At 37.9% G+C, this 22,210-nt stretch overlaps 1 protein-coding gene across 2 annotated transcripts in view; it reads left to right on the top strand.

Annotated features, from left to right (window-relative positions):
- DDHD1 (DDHD domain containing 1) overlaps positions 1-15,875 on the top strand; it is an 86,520-nt gene extending 70,645 nt beyond the window's left edge. For both annotated transcript variants that reach the window (XM_049767032.1, XM_049767037.1), the window contains 3 exons: positions 1,610-1,862; positions 3,339-3,530; positions 15,296-15,875. In XM_049767032.1, the coding sequence (XP_049622989.1) occupies positions 1,610-1,862; positions 3,339-3,530; positions 15,296-15,477 (627 nt within the window). In that variant the 3' untranslated portion in view covers positions 15,478-15,875. The remainder of the gene's footprint in view (positions 1-1,609; positions 1,863-3,338; positions 3,531-15,295) is intronic.
- The last annotated feature ends 6,335 nt before the right edge of the window (positions 15,876-22,210 follow it).

Below are 22,210 nucleotides of genomic sequence, written 5' to 3' on the forward strand. Positions count from 1 at the left end.
AAAACACCCCCCTTCACCAGTGTAACATTCTCATCACCACTGTCATAGCAGGGCCTCTTAAAGGTGGGAACCATTCCTCTTGAGGCGGTTTTGTGATTAAAGCCCTGACAATACTGTGCTGCTCAGATCCAGCAGTGCTCCCAGGAGTATGTTTTGGCTGGGTTCAGACTCATGGCCTTGCACATGCTTGTCACTTGAGCTGTCTCCCTGGCCCTGCTGTAATTTATTTTAAGTGACTTTCTCCCATAGTTTGTGTGAGACTCTGTCTACAAATTTTTTCAAATGTTATCGTCCCCCATTATGCTATGAGGTAGAGAGGTGTTATCTCCTTTCTACATTCCAGAGACTTGTGACTTTGAGACCTTGTCTGTAATTGGTTTATGAGAGCCACACAGTTCCTATGTGACTGAGGCCAGAATATGAACTTGGGAAGACTGCCAATTGGTCATGTTGGAATCTAATTTGTGATATTAATATATTACTGTATCATTATATAAAATAGAGCTTGGCAAGAACTCCCAAGATGTTAAAGTTAATCTTATCTTCAGTGTTCCAGTAAAGACTGTTCACTGTTTACCATTTTCAGCTTGGTTTATGAAACTAACATAATGTTAATTGTTATTAGAACAACAGCATTACTGGTGGTGGGAATGTTGCACTGGTGAAGGGGGGTGTTCTGTTAATGACTGAATCCCAACTACAATCGTGTTTGTAATCATGGTGCTTAAAGAGTTTATATTTAAAAAAAAAGGAAAAAAGAAAAAGAAAAAAAAAGAACAACAGTATTAAAAAAATTAGTTTTTTTAGAAAATTAATTAATATTGGTGCTGGAATGGTGGCACAGGCAGTAGGGTATCTGCCTTGCACATGCTAACCTAGGACGGGCCACAGTTCAATCCTCCAGCATTCCATATAGTCCCCCAAGCAGGAGCAATTTCTGAGTGCATAGTCAAGAGTAACCCTGAGCATCACTGGGTGTGGCCCCCCAAAAAAGAAAATTAATATTAACTCTAAGTCTAGACTTTTAACTATAATTTTATTACATTTAAAGATACATAATTAGGTCAACAAATAATATTAAGAATTAACAAATGGGGGCTAGAGAGATAGCATGGAGGTGGGGCGTTTGCCTTGCATGCAGAAGGATGGTTGTTTGAATCCCGGCATCCCATATGGTCCCTCGAGCCTGCCAGGAGCAATTTCTGAACATAGAGCCAGGAGTAACCCCTGAGTGCTGCCGGTGTGACCCAAAAACCAAAACAAACAAACAAAAAAGAATTAACAAATAGGGAATACATGTTAGAAAAAAACAGGTGTTTGGTTTTGATTTTTGGTGTACACCTGAATGAGCTCAGGGCTTACTCCTAATTTTGCACTCAGCAATCATTCCAGGAGGGGCTCCATGGAACCAAAGAGGGTGCCAGGAACAAACTTGGGTCAGTTACATACAGGGCAAGAAGTTTGCTATCCTCCTCCTACGGCCCCAGTTTTTCTTTTAAATAACCTCTTATGTTTATTGATGTTGCAATAAAATAAGAATAAACTAGCGCTACTAAATTCTAAGCACTGTGTCTTAATGTCATATTTCTTTGAAATTTTTTAAATCAAGGCTTATAGATTAGAACCGTTAATACTGAAACACTACAGCAACATCTCACCTGTCCAGATCCACTGGTATAATACTTCAAATCCTCTACCTTATGAAAATATGAAGCCAAGCTTTCTCCATCCAGCTAAAGAAACTACCTCAATTTCAGAGAATGAAGGCATTTCAACAGTACCAAGCCCTGTGACCTCACCAGTCTTATCCCGCCGACACTATGGGGAATCTATAACAAATATAGGCAAAGCAAGCATACTAGGTAATTTGGTTCTTATGTGTTATTTATCAGAAATATAAACACTTTGGAGAGGGAGTGGTATCCATCCCTGGAAATACTGTGGTACTATTTCTGGCTCTGTTTTTGGGAATCACTCCTGGCACTGCTGAGGAGACCATACGTGGTTCTGGGAATAGAACCAGGGCCAGGTTCTTGCAAGGCATGCTCCTTAACCCCTTATCTGTCTAGCGCCAATTTAAGCACTATTATTAAAGGCTGTACTTTTTTGGTTGTACTTGGAAATACCCAATTATAAAACATCGAATTACTATGCAGATTAGAATTAGTTCTCCTGTTCACATTTTGAGGGTCAGAGGCTGTAGAAATTCTCTAATTAGGTGAGATTCTGTAGTTTTAGGACATAGGCATGCTAGATAATCAAGATAAAGTCTGAGATTCAAGTCCCTTATTTTATTTTATTTTATTATTTATTTATTTTTGTCTTTGAGGGAATGTTCAAGTGTTACTCCTGGCTCTGCACTCAGGACTCACTCCTGAGTGAAAATTAGATGAAATGCCAGGAATCAAACCCAGGCCAGAAGAATGCAAAGGAAGCTCCCTAACTCTATCCTATTTCTCTGGCCCCAAGTCCCTCATTTTAGCCTTAGCCCTATCATTTCCTATGAGATGGTGGGCAAGTCAAGTAGGTTTTTGTTTTTCAGTTGGGTTTTATTTTTTTGAAATACCCAGGACTTACTTTTAGCTCTCTGTGCTCAGGGATCACACCAGGTTTTAGGAACCAAGTGGGGTGCAGGGATCAAACCCATGTTGACCATGTACAAGGCAAGTGCCCTCTATTCTATAGCTTCCATCCCAGTCATATAGTTCGTAATAGTTCATCTGTGAAATGAGAAATTAAATGTTAAGAGTATCCTCACCATTTGGTTCTCTGAGATCTGTCCTCAGTCTCAAATTATATCTTTCCTGAGAGCAAGAAGAATACTTTATCTCTGAATGATTTCACAATGTTTGGTATACCATTAAAGCTCCATCATTTTATACTACTTGAATTTGTCTGTTGTTTTTGGTTATCAGTTGACTTAATGCAAAAGTGCCACAAGGTGGCACTATAAATGGACCTTATCTACTGAACCATTTTATATTCCAATTAGTCATACATTGGTAACCATTCACAACATAATTCACTTAGCTTCTAGTAATAAGCGTATCAGTAGTAACCACACCACTGCATGCATGGTTACTGTTATTAACCTTCAATGATCACTTGAATAAAATAGAAACTAAATTTCTTTATAAGATTCATAGAACTTTCATGGCTTTCATTCTGCCCCATACTTTTTTTTTTTTTTTTTTTAAGAAACCTACCAAATGCAATTTGCTGAGATTCCACCCTGGAAAAACATAACTTGGACCTCGTCCCTTTGCCAGTTGCTTGCAATTATGGGTTGTATGTAGTATAATTCAACAAAATGACTGCCTTCTTTTGTGAAAACACAGGGGCTGCTAGCATTGGAAAAGGACTTGGCGGAATGCTCTTTTCAAGATTTGGACGCTCATCTATAGCCCAGCCATCAGAGACATCAAAAGATTCCATGGAGGAAGAGAAGAAGCCAGTTTCCTCACCTCCCACTACCACTGTGGCGACACAGACTCTTCCACACAGCAGTTCTGGCTTTCTTGATTCAGCATGTTAGTCTATGGTTTTTCTTAATTTTTTTTAATTTGTATACCTTTAAAATTGAGGACAGAGAGGAGGATTAAGATATTAACAGTCGGGGCCAGAGAGATAGCACAGCGGTGTTTGCCTTGCAAGCAGCCGACCCAGGACCTAAGGTGCTTGGTTCAAATCCTGGCATCCCACATGGTCCCCGTACTTGCCCGGAGCTATTTCTGAGCAGATAGCCAGGTGTAACCCCAAAAACAAACAAACAAACAAAAAAGATATTAACAGTAGTGGTTAATTAAAATTGAAGTCATAGTTTGTACTTTTAGAGAAAAAAACTTTCACTACTCTGCATTTTAAGAATACTACCCAGGGGGCCGGCAAGGTGGCGCTAGAGGTAAGGTGTCTGCCTTGCAAGCGCTAGCCAAGGAAAGGACCACGGTTCGATCCCCCAGCGTCCCATATGGTCCCCCCAAGCCAGGGGCAATTTCTGAGCTAGCCAGGAGTAACCCCTGAGCATCAAATGGGTGTGGCCCAAAAAACCAAAAAAAAAAAAAAAAAGAATACTACCCAGGTATGGGCGGACTGGAAAGAAAAAGCAAAGTGGTGGGCCCGGAGAGATAGCACAGCAGCTTTTGCCTTGCAAGCAGCCGATCCAGGACCAAAGGTGGTTGGTTCGAATCCCGGTGTCCCATATGGTCCCCCATGCCTGCCAGGAGCTATTTCTGAGCAGACAGCGAGGAGTAACCTCTGAGCAAGACAGTGTGGCCCAAAAACCAAAAAAAAAAAAAAAAAAAAAGCAAAGTGATAGAGTGTTAGCCTTTCACAAGACCGACTCAGGATAGACCTGGCTTCAATTCCCAGCATCTCATATGGTCTCCCAAGCCTGCCAGGAGTAACACCTGAGTGCTGCCAGGTGTGGAAACCCCCCCCCACAAAGAAAACCCACCAAAGATAAATAAAGAATTATTATTAATTTTTTTGTTTGTTTTTTTCGGGCCACACCTGTTTGATGCTCGGGTTACTCCTGGCTAAGTGCTCAGAAATTGCCCCTGGCTTGGGAGGACCATATGGGACCCCGGGGGATTGAACCGAGGTCCTTCTTTGGCTAGCACTTGCAAGGCAGATACCTTACCTCTAGTGCCACCTCGCCAGCCCCTATTAAATATTTTTAAATAAATAATTATTATTATTACCTATTACCTAGGTAAATGCAGCTTTTTTTGGGGGGGGCCACACCCAGCATTGCTCAGGGGTTACTCCTGGCCTTCTGCTCAGAAATAGCTCCTGGCAGGCTTGGGGGGCCATATGGGACACCGGGATTCGAACCAACCACCTTTGGTCCTGGATCGGCTGCTTGCAAGGCAAACGCTGCTGTGTTATCTCTCCGGGCCCAGCTTTTTTGTCTGAATTGCTAAATGAAGATTTAGCATCAGGGCCTTGTGGCCTTGGTTATTCTTTAACAGCAAATAGGCATAAAAGAAATTTATTTTGCAGTAAACACCATCTGAGCTTTATAGTTGTTTTGTTTTGGTTTGGTTTGGTTTTTTGGGCCACACCCAGTAACACTCAGGGGTTACTCCTGGCTATGTGCTCAGAAGTTGCTCCTGGCTTGGGGGACCATATGGGACACCGGGGGATCGAACCGCGGTCCGTCCAAGGCTAGCGCAGGCAAGGCAGGCGCACCTTACCTTTAGCGCCACCGCCCGGCCCCTATAGTTTTTTTAAGTCTTTTCAGCTTTAACAAACTCTAAAATTTGTAATAACTGTAAACATATGCTATATTTGGTTTTGATACTTTTTATGTTTCTGTTACCTCAAAGCAACATATTTATCCCATATAGAGGTTTTTAAAATTATTATTCTAAGCAGGGAGATTTAATATAGTGGTAAAGTTCTTTTTTTTTTTTTTTTTTTTTTTGGTTTTTGGGCCACACCCGGCAGTGCTCAGGGGTTACTCCTGGCTGTCTGCTCAGAAATAGCTCCTGGCAGGCACGGGGGACCATATGGGACACCTGGATTCGAACCAACCACCTTTGGTCCTGGATTGGCTGCTTGCAAAGCAAAAGCCACTGTGCTATCTCTCCAGGCCCCAGTGGTAAAGTTCTTGCCTTGCATGTATAAGATATAAGAACAGGGCCCGGAGAGATAGCACAGCGGTATTTGCCTTGCAAGCAGCCAATCCAGGACCTAAGGTGGTTGGTTCAAATCCCGGTGTCCCATATGGTCCCCCATGCCTGCCAGGAGCTATTTCTGAGCAGACAGCCAGGAGTAACCCCTGAGCATCACCGGGTGTGGCCCAAAAAACAAACAAAAAAAAAAGATATAAGAACAACAAAACTGCAATATGCCAAAGTCATCCTGTACATAATCTCATAGTTCCTTTCATCTAACTTAATTTCAGAACCTTAAGGCTTATGTATATGATCCACTGGATGCTTTTCTGTACTATTATCACAGATACCTAGAATAAAGTAGGCACTCAAGAAATTAGTGAGCACATGTATCCTTAAATTAAAGATCCAACTAATTTTTCCAGTGGATTTATCATGTTTAAAATCTTTTTTTTTTTTTTTTTTTTTTTTTTTTTTTTTTGGGCCACACCCGGTGATGCTCAGGGGTTACTCCTGGCTGTCTGCTCAGAAATAGCTCCTGGTGGGGCCGGGTAGGTGGCGCTGGAGGTAAGGTGTCTGCCTTGCAAGCGCTAGCCAAGGAAGGACCGCGGTTCGATCCCCCGGCGTCCCATATGGTCCCCCCAAGCCAGGGGAGATTTCTGAGCACATAGCCAGGAGTAACCCCTGAGCGTCAAACGGGTGTGGCCCAAAAACCAAAAAAAAAAAAAAAAGAAATAGCTCCTGGCAGGCACGGGGGACCATATGGGACACCGGAATTCGAACCTGAATTGGCTGCTTAATGTTTAAAATCTTAAGCAATTGTGAGACACTAGTATTATAACTAGGCCTAAATTAGAATCTAAGAATTAAATTTTATAAATTAGAAGACAAGACTAAACTAAATGTTATTTTTATTGATTTTTTAAAGGAAATCATAGATTCTCAAATTAGCTCAGCTACTTTCTCTGAATCTAGCAAGAGAAAAAATTTACTTTATTTCTCAACACTTCTGAATATTTTATTTCAGATACTTAGAGTCTTGAGGTTTTTTATTTTGTTGTGTGTGTGTGTGTGTGCGTGTGCGTGCTACTCTAAATTTTAAAATGACTTTCATCTACTGCCATCCTTTAAAACTTAATTTAAAAAGAAGTTCACGGGTCAGGAGATAGAACAGGAGTTAAGGTATCTGCTTTAAATGTAGCCAACCCTGGTTTGGTCTCTGGCAACTTCTGGTCCCTGACTATTACTTTGTGTAGCCCTCAGCGTCTTTGAGTTCCACAGTATTTGGTCTTAGAAGCCCAAGCAGCCTGGGGTGATCCAAATATCTAGCACTGCAGGGGCCTGAACAGCACCTCATTCTCATGGACCCTGATCCTAACCCTAGCCCGCCCCACCAGTCTTGCTGATTGTCAGTCTCTTTCCAGGATAAACTACTGAGAGATCCTGTGTTGGACAATCCTAATGTCCACTAGCATTTTTACATTAATCTTGTATCAGACTCTTTAGTAATGAAAATTTTGTAGTTTGATCCTTTAGGAAATTCTTGCCTAGAAAATTTTTTATTTTATTATTTGCACAAAATTCATATGTTGAGTTGTTTATTTGCCTTTAAGTTTTTCTACATACAATCAGAAATGTTTCTGAAATTAACAGAATTTTGTTATATGAAGATACTAAAAGAAACTAAACTTCTGAGAAAAATTCATTTTAAAAGAGCAGGTAAAATTCCTTTCAATAATGCACAAGTTGATACTAATAAACAGTGGGGGAAAATAGGGATCAGGAAGAGGGCTAGATTGGAGCACCCAGAGTAAGAATGGTAAAAACAGAAAAAAAGATGCCAGAAAACTTTAGGGTTTATACTCTTTAATAGTGATTTCAAAGTTATCAAAAGAAATCCATCTTTTAGTCAATAGAAATACTCAGTTGTAATATTGTTTTTGCCAGCTTAGCAAAATACTTTTTCTATTATCCTTGCATAGTTCTCTTGATACTGAGTATAAACTCCTGTTGACTAAGATTCACCTAAATAAGAACTAATCATTAGTCTCCGTTACATATATTCATCTCTAGATTTAGGTAAAAATATTAAAATTAGACTGCTACTACTATAGTATTCTGCCTTTTAAATCAAATCCCAGGATTTTTCCTATTCATTCTTGGACTTGCTTCAGTAATATACTCTTTCTTCTGTGTACGCCTGATTCAGACTTAGTCTCACAGTTCCTGTCATGGCTATATCTTGAAAATCATGAAATCGTAAGTCATCTTTCTCAAATTTGTTGACTAGTTGGTTTCTTCTGTCATCCTTTTACTGCTCACACTGGTTGTCTCATTGTTCTTAGTAACCCTTCATTCTGATACTGCCAACTTTGATTCTTTTGCTATTTGAAGGTGAAATGAGTGTGAAATTTAAATTCATGGTTCATGCAGGGTTGCTTTGAAGAGTGCTCTTTGTAGAAGCACTTTGTCATCAACTTGAAGCATCTTAATGTAGCTGCTATCCATTTCTTTGAAAAGTCTATGATCATTTCTAGTGTTTATGGATTCTGCTTACTTCATTTCTTATATTTCTCTGTGAACACATTTTGAAAAGTAGTCTGTTTCAACACTACTTACCTTTAAGTTAGAAGTGAAATGAGTTATAAATTTTGGGGTGTCTTGAGTGTTTAGTAGACTATGATATATTTTAGTTCATTATGCTAGTATTCTCTATAGAAGAACTCTTCACAAAATCTTAAGTGTATACTTCTTGAGGCATGCTAGGTTTAATCAGCTTATTTGGAAGTATTGTTCTAGCTTTTGGCCACTGCATCATTGAAGGCCATTTGTATCCATCAATCAACACTTTACAGCATCTTGTGTTTTCTTTTCACAGATTTCAGACTTCAGGAATCGTTATTTAATCTCCCACAACTTCTTTTTCCGGAAAGTGTAATGCAGAATAAAGATAATGCCCTCGGTATGGTATATGTCAGGAATAGCATTCAGAATACTATAAAATGACCTACTTAGAGTTCTTTTGCTTGTTGAAAAACTACATCAGTTCTTCTATGAGATCAGTTTGAATGTTATCATTATAGTCTATGTATATTTTCTTCCTGTATTTTCTCATCTTTAATGGTAGAATTCCTGACACCTATATATTGATTAGCTACTTATTATATATATATTTCCTATTCTCTTGTAAAGAAGAAACCTTTATTGGGGAGAGGAGAAACTCAATTGAGCATTCTGGCTTTGTCCTAAAGACTTCAAAAGAGGTTCACTATTTTTTATGTAATATATATGTACATAACATTTATGTACATATATATATTTAAAGGGCTTAAGAATATAAAGAATGTAAACATTCCTAGTTATTTCAGATATAGTAATATGCCCAGTTAGAACTTTATGTATGTAGTAGCTAATATCTGATTTTAACACAAATATTTCATGTTCTTTAGAGGGATAGGTTCACTTTTCAAATAATATTAAATGTAAGAAATATTTTCAGTCTCTAAATTATCAACATATTCTAAAAGTATCACAAGGATTAATCTGTTTAAAGTAATGATAGTGATCATTTATTTCTTTTTCTAATGCTATTTCTTTTCTTTTAATATTGTATTTTGTCTAAAAAAATACACTGTTAACCCAAATTCTGTCCTCAGCACCCCATATGGCCATCCAAACCTACTAAAAGTGATCCCTGAGTTCAGAGTCAGGAGTAAGCTCTGAGTACTAGGTGTGTACATAAACACACAGTGAAGAAAATGCAAAAAAAATGATCTTTTCATGTTTTTCTTCAGAACTTCCAAGGAGGAACTCAAACATTAGTATATAGTATGTATGGCATTCCCCTTGCATGTGACCAACATGGGTTCTGTACCCAGCATTCTGGGCCCGCCAAGAATTCCTAAATGCATAGCCAGAAGTAACCCTTGAGCACTGCCAACTAGGGCCCAAAAACAAAACTCCCAAGGAAAGGAGTCTAAGAACATGAAACATCTATTTAGTCATACCTACTGTTTTAACACCCATTCTATAATCTTCATATACATTCCTCAATAAAGATGAATTTAGCTTTGCTTACATGACCATATAAAGTACTCAGCACCAGCTTGATTCCTATAATGTTAAAAAAAAATCATTAAATTACTTCAATATGTATTCCTTTCTTTTTCAAAACTATTGTGACAAAAGTGTCTTAATATAATAGACTTTTGTCTTTAGGTTTTTTTGTTGTTTTTTTTTTTTGGGCCACACCTCTTTGATGCTCAGGGGTTACTCCTGGCTAAGCGCTCAGAAATTGCCCCTGGCTTGGGGGGACCATATGGGACACTGGGGGATTGAACCATGGTCCTTCCTTGGCTAGCGCTTGCAAGGCAGACACCTTACCCCTAATGCCACCTTGCCGGCCCCATGTCTATAGTTTTCTTTAAGCAACAGTTTTTTGTTGATCTAACTTAGTAATTCTCATGAAACAATTTTCCATAATTGCTCTCTGCCTATAACCATAGTCACTTCTCACAGAAATAATTACTTTGTGCTTTTTCCATATTTATGTAGATAAAAGAAAACTAATCCACTCAAAACATTTGCCAAAAAACCAAAAAGCCCATATATGCTCTGTCTTAAATCCACCCCAACTACCTAAGTAATTGGACAATTAAAATTCATCAGACTCTGTACAATACTAAGGGTAATTTGTCCCCTATTTTTGTGCTTTCAACATTAACAAAAAAATGTGCCATAACACTAGAAATCAATCTAAAAGATAACAACTGAAACAAAACCCATAAAAATAGTAAATACTGAGATCGGGATATGACTCAGTGTTATAAACACGTAGGGTATACATACATGTTCATTTGTGAGACCCCTGAATTTGATTTGCAGACTGGCAGTATATAAAGATATATAAAAAGCTTCTGTAATAGTTGTATAAAATACTATACAATTACAAATTACATAAATATAAAATACATATTCTAATAATGAAAATAAATAATAATAATTATGATAAATTGTAATGGACCACATAATAGAGGTACATATAAAGAACTCTCTCAGTTCTAAGTCCTGGGAAGATTTTTTTCACCTGGGAAAATCGTAAAAATCTTTGTTGAGGTGTGTACATGCAGAGACAAAAAGACATTTCAGGGAGAAGAAATAGAATAAGCAGAAGACACAAGTGACACTCACATAATCATTCACTCTGATACTCATAGAGAACCAGAAGTTTGTTTTCTTGAGAAGAACCAATGACAAGTAGAAGAAAGTTCTGAATGTTGCTTAAAAAAGAAAAAAAAAAAACCTACATCAAAGTGAAAGTGTTCAGTAAATATGACCCTTCTCTTGAAGGGTCTGCTTTGGGGAGAGGGTATGGGGAGAGTTGATATTCAGTATTAACCCATGGAACCTCTACTTAACCATATAGAGGCCGTCTGTTGGCAAATGTTATGTATTTCATATTTCTAGGCAGATTATTCTTGGAGGAAAATTATTTTTGGCAGATAATACAGATTACAGTATATAAGCTATTTTTTTTTTCCAAATAATGGAGAATTTTCTTCTCTCTCTTTTTGTTGTTACTGTTTCTGGACAACAACCAATGGTGCTGGGAGGGTGCATCCCCTCCCAGTAGTACTCAGGGAACCAAATAGTGCCAGGGATCTAACCTTTTGCCCCAATAGGAAAATCATGTGCGTTGAGAACTTTATTAAGAGTAGTAGTATAGAAACTATGATAATTTATAGAATGTAATTAATTCTTGAATGTTGAGTACCTGGCCGCATAAAATAGATAGTTGCTTTGAGCAACACAAAAATCAGAAAACATCTCTTGCCACTCCAGAACTTTGAGTTTTTTATTCTTTAGTCTAAATAAATCTTCCACCAGTATTAGGAAGCTGTTTTTTCTATTAATACTTTATGTGTTTGATGGTCTATGTATTTACTTAAGATCATAAACTTTGTAATTATGACCATAATTATTACTGTAAAAGTAGATAACTTTTCATATTAGGATTTTGATTTTTTCTCTCCAGATAAGTTATGATTCTTCCATTTTTTAAATAGGAGAAACTTTCCTAATAATATACAGTATAGTACCAAGATGCTTTCTCTCTATGTACTTTTTTTCTTCCTTGCAAGCCTTGTGCACAGAAGAATTCTCTAATGAAAGCACTATTGATAACATTTTTATCTTCATGTTAATGTAGATTAAAGAAATTCACTTTAGGAAGTGAAGAAATATAAGTCATTGTGTATGACTCTTCAGGAAAAAAATAACTTTTAAAATAATATAGAAAACTTGTGTCTGGAGTGGTGGTGCAAGCAGTAGGACATTTGCCTTGCACGTGCTAGCCTAGATGGACCGCAGTTCAATCTTCAGCGTCCTTCCTATATGGTCCTGCAAGCCAGGAGCGATTTCTGAGCGCATAGCCAGGAATAACCCCTGAGCATCATCGGGTGTGGCCCCAAAACAAAACAAAAATAGTAAAGATAATAATATAGAAAACTGTAGCTGACTTTGAAGCAATGGACTTTTTCTCTTTTTGTATTCACTTGTTTAGGAATCTCATTGCTCTTAGCTCTTAGGCACTGAAGAAAGTAGGACAATGTGATAACTTTATTTTTTCTTTTCTCTTTGATATAATTCTGAGACAAACTAGGGGAAAAACTGTTCATACCATGCAAGTAGTACCATTATAGTACCTACCACCCATTCTTGCGACAATAATAATGATAAGGTGGATCAAACTATACCATCTAGTTTTGTGCCTGCTTTAGCTAAGAGCAGACCATAATGCACATAGAGAATGCTATTATGTCAAGTTACTCCCTGAAAATTCTGTGATCTACACAAAAGGGAGGGAGATAATTTACAGGCCTGCCTAATTGTTTCTATCTACCTTCAAAATCAGTGCACAGTGAGATTAGCTGCACTGTCAACCAGACTAGGATAACCTTTTATAGAAGATAAAAGGTAACTAGATGCATATTGGGTTCAGAGAGATAGTATAGTAGGTGGGGCACCTGCCTTGCACCAGCCAACCCAGTTTCAATTTTCAGCACCCCATATGGTTCCCTGAGCCCTACTGAAATTATCCCTGAGCTCAGAGCCAGGAGTAAGCCCTGAGCACACTGTGTGTGGCCTAAAAGGAATAAATAAAGTGCATATTCCCACTTCCATAGGGTCAACCTACCATTACATGGGGGAAAGGAAGGCCAATCTAGTTACTGATTCTCTGAAGCATCTGTAGGTAATAAGAATGATGATAGTTAGCAGTTGAATGTCTAATCAATAAAGGACAGTATTATATATACAATAGTGGTAGCAAATTAATAAATTCCAAATGAATATTTTGGCTTTTTAAACAATAAATTTTTAAGAGCCAAATAACTTGTTAAAACAGGAAAATTCCCTTTAACTTTAAAACACTCAACTGAGATTCTTGATCGAGCAAAACATCTTACAATGGCATTTGAAAATGAAGTCTTCGAAGTTATAACATGGCCTGTTTCTGTCAGCTTTTCACCTTCCTTTTTTTTATATAACTAACTTTGTCTTGCTTTTCCTCTTCATGATGTTTAAATTGTAACTTTTCCTCTATATTCTTGTTTTGCCAGGATGTACCTAAAGAGGTTTGACACAGATGTCCCAGGGAGTAGAAAAGATAAAGGATTAATAAATATCCCCCCCACTACACACATATTTCAGCTATTTCCTATCCATATGGATTAGTTTTATTGTTTGGGGGGGGAGTAAAAGCTTAAAAAAATCTATTTTTAAACTTAATTGGTAATTACTACTTAGGCAAGACAATATTTGGGAAGTTTTATGGTCATTATCAGAAAAGCTGAGTCATCAGTGACATTCTCACAAAATAAGTAAAATAGGCATCTGCTAAACATATAGCTGAAATAATTCTTTGAAGTTAGATGATTTCCTATGGGTGATCATTAGAATCCCTGTGGATTCTAATCTTTTATTCAAGCTGTTCAGTATCAATTTCAAAGAAGTAATGATGTCGACACTTTTGTCTTTAAAATCGATCCTTCTGAATACAATCTTTGGTTCAGTTGAAGTATGTTAAGGGTTTGGATTTGTAGAGTGGTTTATTGTTTCATGTTGTTGGTTTGATTTTATTGGAGGTTGGGAGGTATAAAGGGCAGAGGAAAACCCACATACTGCCCCAATACCTGTGTTGCTCAGGCCCAGTGGTGCCAAGAGCAGTTTCAGCCCCTTCAGCTGTCTTCCTAGGCCTTGATGGCAGTTTTAAAGTGTGCCTGTAAATGAGGTCATTTTTCTAAGTGTTGTATCACTTAGGACTTATTGGATCCACAGCAACTTTCATCATTTTGATTTGTTGAGATCTTTTTCTGATGGGTATTAATTACTAGAACTATTTGTGGGTTTTCAAAAATATTGATTTGTTTAAGGATAGCATTGTTGTAAGTATAGTCTTGCCCCAGTGATTGCCACTGTTTAACTTATTCAATACTTGGTAGGTTGTTTTATTACTAAGCATTTAAGGTACTTAGATGTCATGGGCACACATTAGTATTGTCTGGATGGAGACTAAAGTGTAGCATGACTGCCTTTGAAGATTTCAGTCAAGTGGGGAGGATACTTTTAAATGATTATCTTCTAACATTTCCCCACCAAGCCATTCATGTAGATGGCCTCCACAAGCTTTGCTGCATGTCACTCTGGCTCATAATTTTGCAAGGAGTTTTATTCATTATTTTTGGAGTAGACAGATTAAATGAGAAAATAAGGATTTGAGCCTCATTTATTAAATCTAATATAGTTGTCCCTTCACCTTTATATACCCTTTTGCTTTCTTTGATATCAGCTTGATTCTGCAAATATTATGTACAAGATATCTTGAGGGGACCATATAACTTTTATTATAAAATGTTGTTTTAATGGTTCCATTTTATTACTGCTTTAAACTCATCTATAAAAATTATAGCCTATCATGACTGCATTTATAGGAAAAACAGCATATATGGGTTCTATACTCATATCTACTAAAAATTCCATTGGAACTCTATGTCCTATGATACAAACAAAACATTTTGTTTTCTCCCTTTCTTAGTACTGACCTAATCATAGAAAGGAATCTACCAAATTAGAATTCTGAGTTAATGGGGCTGGGTAGATGATACAGCAGGTAGGGTGCTTGCTTGCTTGCTTGCTTTGCATGCCACCAACCCATTTTCTATCCTCAACATCACATATGGTCCTCCAAACCTACCAGATGTGATTGCTTATTGAAGAACCAGGAGTAATCTGAGCACTGTCTGGTCTGACCCAAAAAATAAAACCTGAGCCACTGAATATTTTCATTTTAAGATTAGAAGGGAAAAACCCTTATAAAGAGAGTCTGGAGTGATAGCACAGCAGTAGGGCGTTTACCTTGCTCAGGACTGACCCGGGTTTGATGCTGGCATCCCAAATGGTTCCCCAAGCCTGCCAGGAGCGATTTCTGAACATATAACCAGGAGTAATCCCTTAGCGCCATCTAGTGTGGCCCAAAAACAAAACAAACAAAGAAAAAAGTAAATGATAGTTTGAAGATTCACTGTTATATTACTTCAAGGTTTCTATTCAATTCTAGTAAGCCTTTGTACAATATTCCGTTATAATCTTTAATCATTTGCTGACTTCTTTTCTTTCAGTGGAATTGGATCACAGAATTGATTTTGAACTCAGAGAAGGCCTGGTGGAGAGCCGCTATTGGTCAGCTGTCACATCACATACTGCCTACTGGTCATCCTTGGATGTTGCGCTCTTTCTCTTAACTTTCATGTATAAACATGAGCACGATAATGATGCAAAACCCAACTTAGATCCAATCTGAACTCTTGAAAGACATTAGTTGGCCAAAACTGATTTTCTCTTCTGTTAAAATATGTGTCCTGAGATATGGAGAGTTCAGGTTTATGTGTTTCAGTTTTGTTAGGGCAAGAAAATATTTGAATTTAAAAGCACTTTATTAAAAAAATGTTTCCAGTCCAAAGGAACTATTTATAATTTCCACCATTTTGATTGTGAGTGGTAAATACCATGCAGAGAGCCACAGAGGACCTGGAAGTGAGGAAACCGGGAAAATTCCAGGGTTAGAAATCTAATTTCTCCCCAGTATAAAGGTACATTAAAGGTTGAGTCACATGTACTAACCACAAATATATTGTAAATCTACAGTGGTCATAATCACTTGTATTCTTTGTGAAGATCACAAGATAGTATCATTGTTTACTGAAAGCATATATTTCCACAATTCCTTTGAAAGAAAAGAATAATGGATATAAAGTATTGGAACTCTTAACTTGTTTAGAAAAAACTAATGCTGGGGCCGGGCGGTGGCGCTAAAGGTAAGGTGCCTGCCTTGCCTGCGCTAGCCTTGGACGGACCGCGGTTCGATCCCCCGGTGTCCCATATGGTCCCCCATGCCAGGAGCAACTTCTGAGCACATAGCCAGGAGTAACCCCTGAGCATTACCGGGTGTGGCCCAAAAATCAAAAAAAAAAAAAAAAAGAAAAAAAACTAATGCTGACAGATATTTGAGCTACTGTATAATTTATTACCTCTAATTGTTTTTATGTCATTACATGAAGCATTACATTTTTAAATATCTTTTGAACAATTTAAGAACCTTCTGTGTGATGTTCAGATCTTTTCTCAGAACTTAATCTTTGCACTCTTCAGATGAAAGTAGAGACACTATGGCATACGCTTCCATTTTTTTTCCACTAAAATTATGTAGTTTCAGAGACTGGAGAGATAGTATAGTCCATACGGCATTTGCCTTGCACACATCTGACCCTGGTTTGATTTCCAGCACCCCATTTGGTCCCTTGAGCCCCACCAGGAGTGATCCCTGAGCATAGAATCAGGAATAAACATTGAACACTGCTGGAAATGCCTCATGAGCCCTTAAAAGAAAATTGCAATTCCACACAAATAACACTAGTCAGTTATTTTGTTTTGTGGGGGACTTTTTGTCACATGTATCTCAGAATAAATTAAAACTTTTCTAAATTCGAGAGTACTCCATGTTAAGTACAGTTCGTTAATTTTAATGGAAAATTAGTAAACTTACTTGAAATGGGGAGTAAAACAACTATTTTAAATATATAAACATCTGTGTGCCAAATGTATATAAAGAAATGGCGTGCCACTAACAAATTTTACTCATAAAGTGTTTAAGAAGACACTATTGAAACCTGAGGCAAGATAGACCATGATTCAGGAGCATAGGGAGGGTTTTCTGAGCCATAGTTGGTTGTTACCACAGTGCTTTTCATCTGAGGAGCTCAAAGTGTGTTCAGACTGAATAAAGATGTAGTAGTTTCTTGAGATAAGTAATTGTTACTATCAAGTTACATGCTTAATACACTGAGGCACCAAAACATTTAAAGTGCCTTGAATTAGATTACAGAGAAAATCGAAAGAACTTAGATTGAATGGAGTCTGTGTTCTTTGCTATGCTATTGTTCAGTCACTACTAATTCACATGTAACCTCTTGGTAGTTTCCATCTAGTAATGACAACTGATAATAGTTACAATTGATAATTTGGAAAAATAACTGCAGAGCCAGTATTTCACCCTATTTATGCATTCTTGGTTTCTCACATACAGATCAGGAGTTATCTAGAGGGAATCAGTAAACATCTCTACCACAACAAATCCTCACTTATGAGTGGCTTCCACTGGGATCCACTTAAGGTGCTGTCTTTGCTTATCTTACAAGGATTCTCGTAGCTTCCCAGTCATCATTGTCAAACTGGAAGAGGAGTTGGTCAGCTGCACATATCACCTGCTCCTTTTTTTTTGTAAGATAGTAGAATCTGTGACTTAAAGATTTTATTGAGCACCATCAGTGTCCTCTTGGCCTTTCACTAAATTTGCAAAACATAGAGCACTTCTTTTTAGTGTTTAAAAACAAACCCCAAGATTCCATGACCAAAATAAGTAACTTGCCAAGAAATCCTTGCTGTAAAAGGCTTGTAATGAGGTTGTTTTTTTGTTTTGTTTTGTAGTTGTTGTTTTTTTTTTTAAGCAAAGCTGAAGTAAGCTTTCAAATTTAGATTCCTGTGAACTCAGGTCATTTGCATACCATGTTTGTTTCATTGGTCTAATTTCATTATCAGGCAAACTAAACTTATGTCTCACATGACTGTCATTAAGGTACTTGAGCAAATGTTGCTATATGTGGTATGAAGTTCAAATTGACTAAGCTTTAGGGAACAGAATTCTAAATTACCAGAATGCAAGGATCCCTTGTACCTAAGCAGAGAGAAACTAGCAGACATTTTCATTTGATTCTGAGTTTTAAAAGTATATTATCCTAACTGTTGGAGGATATCTACTTCCCATGTTTCATGTTGAGAAAACAAAGTCAGAATTAACCATGTGAACATTTGAATTCTTGAAAAGAGTAACATTCAAAATCTTCTTTTCTAAATCAGATATTTAAATTACTGGACATTTATTTTTTGTTTTCAGTTTGTTATTTCATCAATAGAGATTTTGATTTTACAGTATTCTTGTTTTCATGTCTCTGCATGTTATCATGGAATGTACTTGTATATACTCAAGTGATATACAGAGTATGTGTAATTCTGGCTTGATTTAGAAGCTAAGTCAGTTACTGAGTAACATTTTGCAACTTTATTCCAGCAAGTACTAAATTAGCCAAAAAAAGTTGTTTTTGATACCATTAAAACTTTATTCTCTATTTTGTGTACGTGCTATGATGATTCTTCTGAGTATTGGTCAGTTCATTTCATTTTAATCCAGTTAAGTTCCTAAATGGTTAGTGAAACATGTTTGGGGTTAAATCATAATTTATTATTTAAGAGTAATATTTGCTAATTAATGCCTTTTGTTAGTTTGTAACTTTACTTTTACCAACAACTGTTATAATACAATTACAACTTACTTTCCAGCAGCTATTCCCGTATATATGAGCAAGTTTCAGAAATATTGCATTTTACTTACATTAAACAGTGCCTATTAGCCTTAGACACTCTCAGAGTATCTATAAACATTCATCCTCATGCTCTTTTTCTCTCTTTTGTGCTGTCACTGGGGACAGAGTGCCTTGAAGAGCATTTTACCTCCAGCTTCACATTTCCCAAAGAGTAGGCAGAGGAGAAGAATTGAATGATGGGTTATCACAACCGATTGCACCATTTTTCCCACTGATGGAACCAGAGCCCATTAAAGTGGAGACAAACCAGAAAGTGGGGAGAAAGCTCAAAAGAGTGGAGCAAATGGCTTGCCATAATGGTGGCCCTGGTCTGATCTCTGGCACCTAGTACCTGGACCTCATTCCCAAAATCGAAAGGGGAAAAAAGACCAAACCTAGCTAGCCTACAATAGAGCAATTATATTTATACATATATGGAAAGGGTTCACACTCAGCAGTGCTCAGTACTTACTCCTGGCTCTGCTCTCAGGGATCATTCCTGGTGGGGTTAGGGGTACCATATGGATTGTCAAAATTATCTGGGTCAGCCACATGCAAGGTAAGCACCCTATCCACTGTACCATCACCACAACTATAAATTTTTTCTGATTAATTTGTCTGACATTTCTGTCTCCTATTAGTAAGGCTTTGAACAATTGAAAAGACTAATTCAGGTATATGTCTAAACTATTTTTGTTGGCACAGAAGTGTGACTAAATGTGCTATTAAAGAAGAGTTAAGACCAGACTAAAAAGAGAATATAGTGATCATACTGAGAAATAACTAGAATTTAATTCACCTGAATATTAGATAATCACATAAGTTTTCTAAATTGTTGCTTATCCATATTCAACTTTCCTCTCTGGACCTGACCTCTTTTTGTCCAGAGTCAGCTGATATTCAGGCTAAATTTAAAATATCGGCATTAAGTATTTTTCTGTTTAGGTATAAGTAAAGTTTATAATATCCTAAAATTTTATAATAATTTACATCTATTGCCCAAAAAAAGCCTATGAAACAACATACAAAAAACAGGTTTGACAGGCAGCACCCCCACTAAGTTCTCAACCATCATTTAGGGCAGCGTTTTTCAACCACTGTGCTGCGGCACACTAGTGTGCCGTGAGATATTATCTGGTGTGCCATGGGAAAAATTCCAATTTCATCCGTAACATGCGGCTTCAGCATGATTTGTCTATTCGTGTAACATGCCAAAGCGCATGTTACAGACTATAAAAACTAAGAGCTGTTGACGAAGAGTTACATGTGTGTCTTCAATTCCTGCCAGAATATCAGCTTTGTGTTCAGCCAAACAGGCCCAGGTTTCTCACTAAGTGAACAGAAATATGAGCAATTATAAAATATTATTTCATAATAAAGTTATTATAAATAATTTCTTTGTGTTTGATTCCTGTTCAAGAGAATTACTTTATATATACTCAATATAGGCACAGAGTTAAATTTTTTTTAACATTTTCTAATGGTGGTGTGCCTCATGATTTTGTTTTATGAAAGTGTGCCTTTGCACAAAAAGGTTGAAAAACACTGATTTAGGGTGTGTGGTAGCCTGTTCAAACCTCCCTTTGCATTAGTCAAGGAGAAAGGAAGTTGCCACATAAATTTATAGGGTTGAGTTTAGAGCAGTGTAGAGAATGGCAGGTTATAGAATTACAACTCAAAGTTCTCATTTAGTAAACCCGTTGCTATCTTGGTATAATAGTCTGATTTACACATCCTTTTCTATGTTTGTTGGATGTTTTCAAAGGATTTTAAAATGCCAGGGACCGGAGAGATGGCATGGAGGTAAGGTGTTTGCCTTGCATGCAGAAGGACAGAAGTTTGAGTCCCAGCATCACTATGGTCCCCCAAGCCTGCCAGGAGCGATTTCTGAGCGTACAGCCAGGAGTAACCCCTGAGCGCTGTCAGATATAACCCAAAAACAAAAAATACCCAGGATTTTAAAATGCCAAGGTTTGTAGTGATTTTACAAAGTAAAATCCAGCACTTTTAGTTTCAGGCAGCACTTTAAAATGGAAGTAAAGGCAAAAAGTGAAGGGTAACGTGTTAAGTTTAGCCTAAAGTTTTGAAAGACTGCACAATGGTGAAAAAAAGAAAAATAGGGGCCAGAGAAATAGCACAGCAGTGTTTGCCTTGCAAGCAGCTGACCCAGGACCTAAGGTAATTAGTTTGAATCCCGGCATCCCATATGGTCCCCCGTGCTTGCCATGAGCTATTTCTGAGCAGATGGCCAGGAGTGACCCCTGAACGCCACCGGGTGTGGCCCCCCCCCCCAAAAAAAAAGAATGGAGTCAGGTCCACAGTGATAATACAAAGGATAGGGAGCTTGCCTTGCATGAGGCTAGACCTGGGTTTGATCACAAGTTTTTCAAAAGTAAACCCTGAGTACCACTAACTATAGCCCAAAATCAAACGAACAAAAAAAAAAAAGCAAAACAAAAAGTCTACAAGGACATTTTCATTAAAAATGTTAACTGGAGACATTTTAAGGCTCCCCCCAGCTTACTTCAACCTGGGGACTTTGATCATCTCTGGCATTCATCCCCTGACGGCTTGCCTCAGCTGCGGTGAGTCTTTCTGGGCCGGAGTTGCAGATAAAGCAGACTCTGCTGGGCCCCTTAGGCTCGGCAGACATTTTGAGGCTTCCCCTGGCTTGCTTCAACCTGGGAACTTTTATCTTCTCTGGCATTAATCCCCTAAGGGCATGCCTCGGCTGAGGTGTGTCTTTCCTGGCTGGAGTTGTGGATAAGGCTGACTGCTGGGCCCCTTAAGCTCGGCAGACATTTTGAGGCTTCCCCCAGATTGCTTCAACCTGGGAACTTTGATCTTCTCTGGCACTCATCTTCTGACGGCTTGCCTCAGCTGAGGTGAGTCTTTCTGGGCCAGAGTTACGGATAAAGCTGACTCTGCTGGCCCCATTAAGCCCACCTCTTAAGGGGTCTAAACAGAGGTGCACTCCACCTAGCCAATGAATACCACCACAACACGTAGAAAAAACCCACAACACAAGCATGACAATGGGGAAACTACGTAGACCAACATCAGGCATAGAGAATGAAGATGGAAACTCTGATGACCCAACAATGGCCAACCACCTAGGTAGTCTTTCAGATATGGAGTTTAGAGAAGAAATATGGAGGATGCTTACAGAACTCAAAGAAAGTATAGATCAGAACACTAATAAGAATCAAGAGAATATGAAGATAGAAATCAGAAAACTCCAAACTGAAATATCAGGTCAAATAACAGGTCTGAAAAACTCAGTAGATGAATTGAAGAGCATAATGGATGAGCTTTCCCACAGGTTAAGAGCAGCTGAGGAGAGAATTAGTGCACTGGAAGATGCGATGCATAACAACTCCACACAGCACATGAGATTGGAAAAAAGCCTTAAATCAAATGATCAGATAATGGAAAAATTACTCAAAGAATATGAGCAGATGAAAATAGAAGTCTTTGATAAGCTCAATAGAAACAACCTTAGAATCATTGGAGTCCAGAGACCCAAGAAGATAATCTCCAGGAAGAATCAACAGTCAAGAACATCACAGAGAAACTACCAGAGCTAAAGAAAACATGTAACCAAATTCTGCATGCCCA

The sequence above is a fragment of the Suncus etruscus genome, chromosome 2 (genome assembly GCF_024139225.1).
Source record: "Suncus etruscus isolate mSunEtr1 chromosome 2, mSunEtr1.pri.cur, whole genome shotgun sequence".
In the NCBI taxonomy this organism is placed as follows: domain Eukaryota; kingdom Metazoa; phylum Chordata; class Mammalia; order Eulipotyphla; family Soricidae; genus Suncus; species Suncus etruscus.